Source organism: Rhinichthys klamathensis, unplaced genomic scaffold (genome assembly GCF_029890125.1).
Source record: "Rhinichthys klamathensis goyatoka isolate OS25496 unplaced genomic scaffold, OSU_Roscu_1.1 h1tg000325l_1, whole genome shotgun sequence".
Taxonomy (NCBI): Eukaryota; Metazoa; Chordata; class Actinopteri; order Cypriniformes; family Leuciscidae; genus Rhinichthys; species Rhinichthys klamathensis.
Window position 1 is genome coordinate 470,695 of NW_026606840.1, and position 12,921 is coordinate 483,615.

General features: G+C 37.1%; 1 protein-coding gene across 9 annotated transcripts in view; it reads left to right on the top strand.

The window, feature by feature from the left end:
• gab1 (GRB2-associated binding protein 1) overlaps positions 1-12,921 on the top strand; it is an 87,991-nt gene that overhangs the window by 24,049 nt on the left and 51,021 nt on the right. The window contains exon 1 of one of the 9 annotated variants that reach the window (XM_056271731.1): positions 6,331-6,622. The exons of 7 other annotated variants lie outside the window; for them this stretch is intronic. In XM_056271731.1, the coding sequence (XP_056127706.1) occupies positions 6,620-6,622 (3 nt within the window). In that variant the 5' untranslated portion in view covers positions 6,331-6,619. Of the gene's footprint in view, positions 1-6,330; positions 6,623-12,189; positions 12,338-12,921 lie in introns of those variants that run through there. One more of the 9 variants, XM_056271736.1, reaches the window with a different exon arrangement.

Sequence of the window (12,921 nt, forward strand, 5' to 3'; positions counted from 1 at the left end):
GAGGAGATCATGTGCGCTCCGCGCTGCTGCTTCTCTTGAGCTGAGCTGAGCCAGAGCGATCTCACGCCACAGCGTCAATACACTAGTTATGTTTTTGAATTTCGTAAGAAAATGGACCTAATTTGAAATCTGAGACTTTGTTTCATATCAATAGTAACAAAGCACAAAGATTATTGCGATTTATTGGATGGGATGCTCGCTACAATGTTCCATTCATTCATCAACTGATAGCCCAACGGTTCGTAAAAATCAATGAGAATCGAGAAATCAATATTTTTTACCTAGTTCAAGTAGCCTACATTTTTAAAAGTTTCTTCGTCGTCTGTTTTCCTGCGTTTATTTAGCTGATGCTGCTGATTGCCATAACTGATTCTCTGGTGCTCAGATGACAGGTCGCAATTTATTTCAATCACACTGCACGGAGCATTTTAGTCCTACAGGAATATCTGAACCACAACCAATCAGAGGCAAAGACCCACCCAATCTCTATCTCTGATTGGTTTAGACCACGATATGATCCAACCATGCGTGCAAGGAGAACAAAAGACTCGTTTGTGGAGAGGCAGCGGATGCGATTGCGATCATGCGAGAACGTTAGGTGCACTGGTGCGACCTAGGAAAAAGTCTTGTCGCACCCTTACAAATTTTGGTCGCATGTGCGACCAAATTGGTCGCACTCTAGAGCCCTGCACACACTCATAAAGACGCTTGCAAACTTCTGTGCCTTTGTTTTTAAATGCCAACATTGTTATACATTTTAGTTGCAAGTAGTCAGGCATGACAGTGCTAGGATGGTGACATGGGAGGGAGAAGGGGAACAGAATTTTATCTCGAGTCACCAGAAGACCAACTGGACAAATCGACTTTGACTGTTGCACTATATTGTGCTTGTCACAGTTTAGTTGTCCTTTAGAAGTAGAGATCGACCGGTTTTTTTTTTTAAATTACTGATACCGATTATTTGCATGTTTATGTGCCAATAGCCGATATACAGAACTGATATTTATTTATTAGCATATTTCTGTTTTTGACAATTATAACAGCACTGAACTGAACAAACTGTTTAACGCTTTTAAAATACTGTAATTTCTGCAATTTTACTCCTTCCTTGCATACTGTACAAAACAAAAACATGCTTCTAAATCAATAGTCTGAAAGAGTGCATATATATATAGTGCACTGTCACTAAAGTATATTTTTTCAATAAAATCTTTGATCGAAACAGGTAACGAATATATAGCATGAAAAAATACTTCTAACAAACAAACAAAGCATAAAATATTCTAAACTGCCTGAATAAATAAAAAACATAATCTGATTGGCCATTGTGTTCATGCGCTCAACAGATGTTGTCAGATGTCTGTGTTTGGATCAAAGCTTAACACTGCCAAAGCGTTGTAAATATAAACCTTTGATGCTCTTAACAGAGCACTTACACACGCACGGGAGCGTTTTAAAGCAGCCGGCTATTAGTGGAACTGCAGAACGGCGGGCATCGTCACATTAAATGGTCAAATAAATCTTTGGTGGGACAAAGATGAATTTTGTCGGCCGCTAAATTATTTTCAATTCAGGAAAAATCCTAAATATAGTGTTCAAAAACATAAAATATATTGTATCACATAAGATTTCAAGTTATTTTTACAACATTATTTTTTGATATTGTTTAAATATATTTGCTCCCTCATTGCTCCCTTTTGCAATGTTTTGCAATATTTTTTTACAAAAGTATTTTTTTTTCATTACTGACAGACTCTCTCAAATATTCTCTAATCATAAACAACTCATTATTCTTATATCAATTGATTAGATTAGCTCCATTCCCACCTCCGCCTCCATTGCCATATGCTCATTAGGAGATCACAGCTATGCACCTGTAACTAGTGATTTGCAGGCATGTTTTCTTCCAGTCTGCTCCTGAACACGATGTTCTCCTGTAGGGGGTCACTGCTTCTAATGGGCTGAAATCATGTCTCGTACACACACCTCTCACCCCTCACCACCTGCTTGGACTTTAACAAGACTGTAATTTATGTGTGTGCACAGCCACAAAAAAAAGTGTTTTGGACAGTTTTTTTTTTATGTCTAGCTATTTATATGATTTAGGAATGATTACATTTGTTTAAATTATTTTATGTCTGATGATTATGATTTGGGCTGTTTATAAAACAACCCAATTTGATGCATTTTGGCTTTTGGTTTGTCCCATTTTGACCCAGTGCTGGGTTTTCGGGTTGGTTTAAATATTTGGCCCAACATGCTGGCCTGTTTTATTTAACTCAACTATTGTTTAAAAATTACAATAATGCTGGGTTAAAATGAACACATATCCCAGAAATGGGCACAAGTATAGTGAAAACAATGTGTAGGCTATGTGTGTGAGAGTGTAGAAAAGTACGATAACTTACTCAACAGTTATAGAGTTAATGTATACTGTGTAGTTAAAAATCATACTGCAGTGCTGAAATAATATTGTCTAAACTGCACAGACCGTTGTAGGCTCTCTTTATGTAGGCTGTCTTGATGGCAGCGTTCATTAAAGGATGTCTCAATATGTTCAAAAGTCATTCAGATCCAGTTCTGCTGTAAAGATGTGGATGATATTTCAAGTAGAAAAATCTAGTCACAAGTCATCTGTCTCGTGACCCACACCTCTCACAGTCCTTTGGGACACTAATGCTCAAGGTTAAACAAGTCAAAATTACTTGCAAAATGTCATGCATTGTATTTAACACTTAAGAAGTCTTCCTTTGCTCCAGAGTTATATGGCAGTCATAAATAACTAAATGGAAAACACCAGAGCTGGTGTTTTTTGGGACTTATCTAATCAGTGCCAGAGAAATGTGTGAAGGATGCCCTGGGATGCGGCCTCTTTTTCCTTATCTCCGCTATGCCATAGCTCCATTTCCTGTACCTCTGTCTTTAGGTATATTGGGACAATTAGATTTGGCCCAAATAAATTCTAGCCTGTGCACTAAATGTGATTTTCCTGTGTTTAGCATTGGGCTGAGATTGGATTACCGTAATTCCTCAAATAAAAGCCGGGGCCTTTATTTACCTGAACTGCAGAAGGTAACCGGCTTTTATTTGAAGCAGGCTTTTATTAGAGGCAGGCTTTTATTTCTAATTTCATCTTTTTGATAAATAATAGGATTGGGCCGATAGACGATGCAATCATCTATCGCGATGGCTGACAGACATCACTATGTTGAGACTGCATCGCGATCCCCCCGCCCGCCCTGTTTCCATGGTGACGCGTCATGCTTGACACGTGATTCACTAGATACTAGAGATTCTGTTAGTACTTCATTTGCAAAAAGCATCACTAACCATTCGGTATTTCCTAGTGGGGATTTCTTTTTTTTTTAATTTCTTTTTTTAATTTCAGCAGCCATTACTCCAGTCTTCAGTGTCACACGATCCTTCAGAAATCACTCTAATATGGTTTGATTTGATGCTTAAGAAATATTTCTTATTATGATCCATGATGAAAACAGTTGTGCTGCTTAATTTTTTTTCTGGGTTCTTTCATAAATTTGTTCAAATAAACATCCTTTATTTGAAATAGAAATGTTTTGTAAGTCTAGTAGTCTTTACTGTCATGTTCGATTCATTTAATGCGTCACTGCTGAATAAAAGTGTTAATGTCTTAAAACAAATCTTACTGAGCCCAAACTTTTGAACATAGTATATTACTTATTAATTTATTATATTTATCATAATTTATTATTTTATAATGATATACAGAGAGATACAGAGCAAAGAGTCTCGACAGGCATCACTGGGGTGACTGCAACCTTTCTTCACTGTGTAGAAAAGGGTGTTGTTGTCCTCTAAGGGAAGGTGGAGTGTAGGAAAAAGAAGAGAGGGAGAAAGGGGGGAGAAGGAGGCCTCTCGTTATTTTCAGTCTATTGTGTCTACTTCCTGTTGGTCAGGGGTTATTGGAGTAGGGAGTTGCAGACTAGCTATGGAGCAAAAGTGAGACAGACCTTCCATATATTCAGAACATCAACACCGCAAAGGCAAGATCAGTTTGCCAAACACTTGGGATTACCAACAATCAACCTCAACAGGTAAATACAAGGCTAGCTGTTTGAATGATGCTGCTTTATGCCTCTTTCCAGAATCTTTCCAGTTCTGTGTGCCATGTTTTCCCGGGCTTCCAGTTCGGTATCCTGTTTTGGAAGAGCCATAGTATTTATATTGAACTTTTCCTCCAGCGTTGCTCGAAGAGGACTCTCACTTGTTCTACAGTCCATTTATGAGCGTTTGTGGTTTTGTGTGTGCATTAGAGCGCTCATCGATGTGTTTACTGGCTATGCAGTCTCGTGACCAGAAGTGGAAGAGATCGGAAGAGGTTGGAATTGTTTTTGAAATGTCTGTTATGTAACTCGTGGGCTTCCTGAGAGCAGCCATATTAGAGCCCGGTTAATGGAGAGAGGGAACCTCTATACCATTAGCCAATATGGCCATGGCCAAATCACATTAATGCTGGACTGCAGCTCTGCAGGGAAAGATGCTAATCAAAAACAGTGTCGCTCCTAGTCCTGCATCATATCTTGTGTTTTGCTATTAACTCTAGCTTTAAGTCTTGATCAATTTGATGACAGGGGTACGAAAATCAGGTCGGTAACTACGTTGTTTTGATTAGCCTAGTTAAGATGTTTTGCAAAATGTCCAACTAAATAGTTAATGGTGTGATTGTATTTTCTACTTAATTCGTACTAGTAGGGCTACTGGATGTAAACAACTCAACTTTGAATGTTGTGTGCAACTTTTTTTTTTTTTTATATTCATTAGTAGTAGTTGTAGAAGCATAAATAATAATCATATTTATATAATTAGAATTAATATTAATATTCAAAATAATTAAAAGATAAGAAAAATGTAAACACATTTTTGTTAAATATATAAAAAATATGAAATACTAATATTTGAAAATATTATTATATGATTTATTATTAGAAACAGATGATAAAACATCTCACATGAAAAAGCACTCACGTGGTTAAACTAAAATCCTTTAATACGCTGCGCTAAATCATTAAAGCATTAGTTTAACTATGTTGAGTACCTTGGAATACTTTGTTTCATCATCTGTTAAATAAAAGAATATGTATATATTCCAAATTAAAACAATGGCATGTAGCCTTTAAGTATTTCTCAGTTAATTAAACATTGCTTCATAGATATTCTTGAAAGTAATTATTCAAGGCAAGTGTTCATAAAGAAATATGTTCATGTGTTCATAAAAAAAAAAACTAAATATTTTCTGCTATAGCTTTGTTTTGAACTATTTTCATTGACGAAATAGAGCAAAAACAGATTGACTTTATACAACAGTTCAACAAACATTTACAATTGTGATGATATTTGGGAACATGTGTTTGAGTGATGTTGCTTAACTATACAATATGTTATAAATATAATTTGTACCGCAGTATGTTTCTGTGAGTGTTGTTTTGTGTGCTGTTGCACTCATTTATGATTTCTCCACGAGAGTCTCTCTCAAACACAGACAAGCTGCCTGAGCATCAACTGTTGCGAACTTGTTGATGTCAGCATATCCACTATCAATCAATATTATCAACAATTTTTGGTTACTGAAGTGTCTGGGCTTTCCTGGTGTAAAATTCTCTTTCACTTGCCCGCCCCTTCAAAAAATCCTGTTGAGCTCTGTATTAATATTGTATATGATAACATACAATATAATATCATGTCAGGTCACAGAGAAATGTATTGTTGCTAGTCCTCCTGGCTTAAAACCTGTTATTGCACAATATCTAGAGATAGATTGTGATTTAAAAAGAAGCGTGTTCCATTTGCAACCGCATGTTAACCATTATTGTTTTTGCAACTTATGTGTAACAAGCTAAGGATACCCTGTTTCATTTGGAGACTTTAAGAAAGCCCCCCTTTCCCCACCAACATAAACCAGTCTAAACTTAGTCGTGACCAACCATGTAGCGAACGAGTGACAATGGAGGAAAAACAGGATGTCTTTTTCTCAAAGTGTGTGTTGGGAACAGATGACCAGGAAGATGAAAATTGCCAGCGAAGTGGAAACTTCCACTTTTGTATCTGTGTGCTTTTGCTCAGTTGAGACCGGTTGCTCATCTGTTGTCCCACAGCCAAGTGTGATGGTAAACTGTAAATGATTAAGTCCCTCTCTCCTTCTGCTTACGTTTTTGCCCTGTTCCGCACTCTGTTTAGCTCTTTAGTTAATGTTTGAATCCCATCTAAGTGCAGCTTTCAGAAGTCCAGCCACTGCATCTGTACTGGCTCTCATCTCACATTTCCTCTGCTGAAGGAGAGATAAAGAAACTAAACCAACTGTAAAGAGGAAATGAAACCAGGCCATTCCCCTGGGATTGCTGTTAAAGGCTATCGATCTTTCTCCCTCTCCCTCTACCTCTCTCTCTCTCTCTCTCTCTGGCCAAATGATTGATATGGAATGACCTCGACTTGAAAACATGCTGCCGTTCTTGTCCTGCGTATCTGCCACATTGGCGGTAATTTGGAACGGGAACAGTGTGGAATAAGAGACAGAAGCTAGACTCAGCTATTTAGTGAAATATTCAAGGACTGCCACAGCCGGGATGGTTTTTAAACACTATGGATGGTGGGTCTCCTAGTTAAACTGTACTAGATTGCTTTGAAGGTAATGTTGTTGATGGAAACAGCTGGAAGTAGGACCATGTGCACTTTTGTGTGGAGTGAGAGTTGCGGCGGGACTCTCTAGCACCATGTTTTCATCTTGCATACTTTTTTTTACTGGATCAATAGGTGAAGTTTCACAAAACTGGATTTTCCCAGAGAACATGCCACAATTGCTGGCTTAAGGTGAGAGAAATGTTATTGCACAGCTTTATTACGGAGTCATGTTTCGCCATAGTTTTTGATGCGTGTCATTTTCAGCACCGGTTAAGAAAGCCCTAACCTCCGTTCTCCAAAAACATCTCACATCTGATTGTGTCAGCTGTAGTTTGTGGTATGTACATCAGGTTTTTTATTTTGACTGTTGCAACTGGTGTTATTTTCTAGCCTTGAACATGTTATTTATTCAGCTGGTCCTGCTGCATAGGATGTCCCCTGCATTACATGATCTTCTGCTGCTAAGGGCTGTTGTTGTTTCTCATAGGCTGCATTCACAGTCAGTGTTTGTGATTGTCAATGATATTGACTTTTAAATCGTCCCGTTCGTAGAACACCTTTCAGTAGCAGCTTGAGTACACTGCCTGAATGAACAAGCAAGCAAAGCTAATCACCTTTTAAATTATTGCAATAAAGTGTGTAACCATAATGGCAGTGAGTGAAAGAAGTAAATATCAAAGATGGTGACTTCATTAAAGGCCTGTTCAAACTAAAAGTCTTTTTTAGTAAAATACTAACTCTGCCGCCCAATCTTTTGCCACTCAGTGAGTGTGACCGCAATAACTTCCTCCTCCTGTGACATCATGTGCATACCCTCTAAAGCAGGGATGGGCAAACTCGGCCCTGGAGGATCACTGTCCTGCAGATTTTTGCTCCAAACCTAATCAAACACACTGTTTTTTAATCATCTAAAATGTGCTGCTACTTGCATTCTAAAGTGACTCATATAATGATTTTAACATCAAATAAGCAAAAAGTAGACACTTAAAGGTTTTATAGACATGTTTTTTCATGTCTGTGCTAGCTAATCAAAAGAGCTTTTCTTAACCAGTTAGAATTATGCTAACCAAAAACAAAGGAAAATGATTCGTTGCACTGTGTGTTCTGCCGTGGCTTTGTTTGGAACTATTTTCGTTGGTGAAATAGAGCAAAAACACTAAACATTATGTCTAAAATGTAAGTCACTTTATATTAAAGACACCATGAAATAAAAATTGACAATTCTTATTTTTTTTAAGGAATAATGATTATTTCAATTATTTATCTATGCACATAAAGTAATGTTCCCTCGTAATCTTTCATCATAATAATCCTCCCTCCTGCAGCGGCATCTCTTCTCTGATGACATGTTTACTAGCGGTGGGAATCTTTTGGAATCTCACGATTTGTTTCAAAACGATTCTTGGGGTCATGATTCAAATAAAAATGTATTCTAGATTTTGAATCGATTTTTTGATTTGATCTGAAACAGTGGCTCACAACCTTTTGTCCTTGAAACCCCCCTCCTTATATATAAGAAAATATGTGCCCCCAATTGATTGATATTAAATACAGCTCAGGTGTGATTTAAACTGTTAATTTATTTGTATAATTCAATCTCATTTTACTTCATCAATCAATTTATAATATCTTACATTTAACTTTTTTATTCATATTGTGTAGGATATTAGGAATCTTGTTATATTGTTTATATTTGATCCCCGGTACAGTTTTGCCATGTCTGCTCTGCTTATTGTTTTGCTTTTTTTGTGATATCTGGCAACCCTTCACCTAGAGCTTTAATGAAGAGAGGGAAGAGTTCATAAGAGAGTAGAAGGAGAGCAGCAGTATGCAAACTTACTGTTAGTGCCAATTGGTTGGGAGTTATTTAATAAAGTAATTTAAATTATGCACACCTTGCAATAGTGTTATTTTACTGTAGCCCGGTGGAGACTGAGACACTGCTGGCACTCAGCCTCTTTTATTCGTCTCTCACGGCGTTAGCACACGCTCATCTTTTGCACCAGAGATGGTCTTATTATTGGGATCATAGACTGTAAAAAAGATGGACGACGACACACTTTCACTCTCTTCCATTGTAGAACACTGGTGCAACACTGCTCTCGGAGTGGACTGCCGCCTCCTTTTTTCCGACAACATCAGGTTATTATCAGAAATGTAGAAAATCGATTTTTTGAAATGTGTGAACTGTGAATCAATTTGAATCAGAAGATAGAATCGCAATTCATACACTACCGTTCAAAAGTTTGGGGTCAGTGAGAATTTTATTTTTATTTTTTGGAGGAAAGAAATCAATACTTTTATTTATCAAGGACAGTAAAGACATTTATAATGTTACAAAAGATTCTATTTTAAACAAATGCTGTTCTTTTGAACTTCCTATTCATCAAAGAATCCTAAAAACAAACAAAAAAACTGTACAACTGACAGACCAACAACTGTTTCAACATTGATAATAATAATAAATGTTTCTTGAGCATCAAATCCTCATATTATACTGATTTGTGAAGGATCATTTGACACTGAAGACACTGACACTGGTGATGCTGAAAATTCAGCTTTGATCACAGGAATAAATTACACTTTACTATATATTCACACAGAAAACAGCTGATTTACACTGGAATAATATTTAATACTATAACTGATTTTTGTTGTATTTTTAATCAAATAAGCGCAGCCATGGTTAGCAGAAGAGAATTCTTTTAAAAGTATTTAAAATCGTACCCACCCCAAACTTTTGAACGGTAGTGTATGTGAATACATTTTTTCCCCTGACCCCTAATCTTTACCGGTGTGAGGGCGGGACAACCTGTCTCACATGAGACCACAGTAATAGTGAAGGACAATGATCCAAGATCCAATCAATTCCCGAAAACAAAATCAAATCCCATCCTTGATTTAATCGGAATTGAACCAGGAAATCTGTATTGATAGCTGTACCTGATGTTATGTTCAAGTGCGTATTCAGTTTTTGTACAATTTCAAATTTACGTTTTACCTTTTGTACCTTCTGGACTGGATTGAACTTATAGTTTTAGGGTTGTTATGATAGGCTTGATTCAAAAGTGTTTGTGGGTTAAGGACTAGCATGTTAACTCTCTGGATGACCTTACTAAGGGCTTGGCTTCATAGAACACCCATTCTCAATCATGGTATTTTTTTATGTGAGGGCAGGACTGCACAGCTGCCTGAATCATTCCCAAGGTTATTTGAATCAAGGTTGGGACAACAGGCCCATCCCTTCTTACATACTGACTATCTTTTTTAACTTTCTCTGTTTCTCTTTCTCTCACATAATGTCCTGACACAGAGGGGGATTTCAGATTTCCTCCCAGATCTCCCACAATACTTTGAGCTTGCTGCTTTTAGAGTCCAGGTCATAGAGCATGAAGACAAGGGAGACTGAGGAATTTATCCAAGAACACAGTGTTTTATTCCATCCTCTCTTCTGCTGTACCTTATACTTTCATGTCTTCCAGACCACAAATACTGAAAGTGGATTGCAGAATAAAGCATTTCAGAACAAAGCAGTCCAAACTTCATGTTAGGTTATAGCTCACTTCTTTTTTTGTTTGTGCAAAGCATATTGTTTCTGCAGAAAAAAATGTAAGCACATGTTTTTTTGCACAATTTTGTCAGGTGTTGATAGAAAACAAACCATGCTTTTGCTCAACTGTGTGAAAATATTTCCAAAAAAAAAAAGTAGGTGAGAGAAGGCATTAAAGTTTGAGGTTGGACGTTCTATCTCGTGATTCACATAAATGTTCCATGGAAAATAAGAGTTTATGGAAAATAAGAGTTTGGGATTTCGCACACGACTGAAGCAATATGTAGGCGCACCTTTCTTATTAGTCACAGGTGAGTGCAGCCATATTGGCTGAGCCTGTACGGTCTCTAACATCTTCCGTCCTAGTGATTGCTTTTAAAATAAAAGGTTCAAGACAGCGGCAATGAATATATTCCTGCACACTTAAGATAATGATGGGAATTTGCATAAAAAAGGAGATGCACTTTTCTTTTTCCATTTAGTTGACCATTGATTTCTTTTTTTTTTTGTATATAACAATTGTAGGATGAATGTGGAGATTTCTAAAACATGAGACACCCTTATTGCTGCACCCATGAAAAGTTATTTAGCAGGTGACCTCATAATATGTCAGGTGCTTTATAAATCTCTCTAAAGCTGTTCTTCTAAATGGTCTGCTCTTTTTGTGCAGCTAAGAGAATCACTGTGTGATATAGCTTCATTTCGGCGGGTCACTCTCGCATTCGATTAGATTACACAGGCCTGGAAAACATTAGATTGTAATGGGCTGGTGAGCTGCTCAGGGGGCAGAGCTTGAGTGCTTCAGAATGCTATGCTTTTAAATATATTACTGGAATAAAGCACCCTCCTTCAATTCAATGGATGCAAATATTTTAAATTGTTGTGGTTTGTCAAGTATAGGCATTTCATTCTTGATAACACATGCCATTTTTTTGTATAAAAGATTACTTAGGAATGCTTCACCCCAAAATGAAATTCTGTCCGTTGACTCACCTTCATGTCATTCTAAACCTGTATAACTTTTTCCATGGAACACAAAGGCACTTTTCCATATTATGAAAGTGAAAAGTTTTTCCATATGACTAATGCATTATATTCCAAGTCTTTTAAACCATGCAATGTATTTTGGTAATGTATTTCGGTAATGCTGATAACCTCCACCAACTCTGAAATTGACTGCATAAATGTTATTGATTATAAAAATGTCATGTTGACAGTATTTGATGCCAAACTTCACTGGTTTTTGCATGTCTTGAAACCAAATGCCATAGTCATAACCACATCATTTCTAATTTGCTGTAAGTTTTTCAGTGAATTACAACTTTGAGTAACACATTTTGGTCTTTTCCTCACACGAAGCAACTATACAGCTTCAGAGGATGTGGTATATTTAATAAAGATGCCATAAAGACTGTTTATATAATACTTTTATAGTGCTTTATCATTTTAGAGCTTTACAGTCCCAGTCCCCATTCATTTTCATTGTATTGTAGTGGGTAGAGGTCGACCCGATAGGGAATTTTATCGATTACTAGGTTGGACCATGCTGCTCCGATAACCGATTAATCAACCGATAGATTGTAAAATGGATACTGAATGAAAACCAACATAACACATTTTTGCCAATAACCGATTGTTTTAGCAATCGGTTATCAGTGCAGATTAATCGTCAAAGCGATCAATCTGTCGACCTAAAAAAAAAAGTCAGTTTTAGATCCACATAAGGGTCATGAGTACATGATGACACCATTTTTATTTTAGGCTGAACTAATCTTGAAGTCATTTTTATCTGGAGTTTTCTGACTCTAGGACACTTCAGAAAAGTTCAAGAATATGTTTTGGTTTCTTTTTCTTTCTGAAGTGTTCTGTCAGCATTAGTTTGTGTTTGTGCACACAACCCTTTCTCCGCGTCTGCCTTCAGTCCACCCTAGCCTCTCTGATTTAGTGGTCGTGGTTTTAAGGCGTTCTGGGAGGGCCTGATTAGCCATACACAGGAAGTTAGAGGTGGGAGAGGTCCCTTCAGAGTTCCATGTAAAAGACTGGTATTTTTGATAAAGACTCACTCGTGCTACACATAACAGACACATCCCTCTCAGCTCTGCCCTGACTGCCGTTGAAAACTGTGTTTGAAAGGTAAGCTCACTGCCTGTTAATTGTCTTAAGGTCTGAGTTGACCCAGGAAGAGTTTTTTTAGGGCTACGGTTTCGCACATTTAGCGCCATGCAGTCTTGCTTTTGGCGGCTTGCTTGTGTAAAAGCCCTGCAATGTTGCCATGCTGCATTAAGGACAACCTGGTTGGTGTATGAATATGACACAACAATTTCTAACAGCTTATTGGAAGCTTGGTGGATTAGACAGAACAAAATATCTAGCAAAGTACTTGGACAGAAGGAATCGGAAAAGATGTCACTTCTGAAAAATTCTTTAGTTTATATAAAGTTAAGGAGTCCTGCTGAGAAAAAGAAAAAAACACAGTAACAGAATCATCCCACAGTTCCACTGGCTTAAGTTGAGAGCTGAACGATGATGTAACTGACTATGTTACTGCATTACCTGCATACACACACAAAAACTGCTGCATCAAGTTTTTGCTCCAGAGTCTTGAAAACATTTGAACATTCCAAATAATTGAAGTCGGCTTGTAAACTAATACAATTCAAGCGGTGAATTAACATATGATATTTGTTAATAAAACAATGAAAATAAATTTACACCTT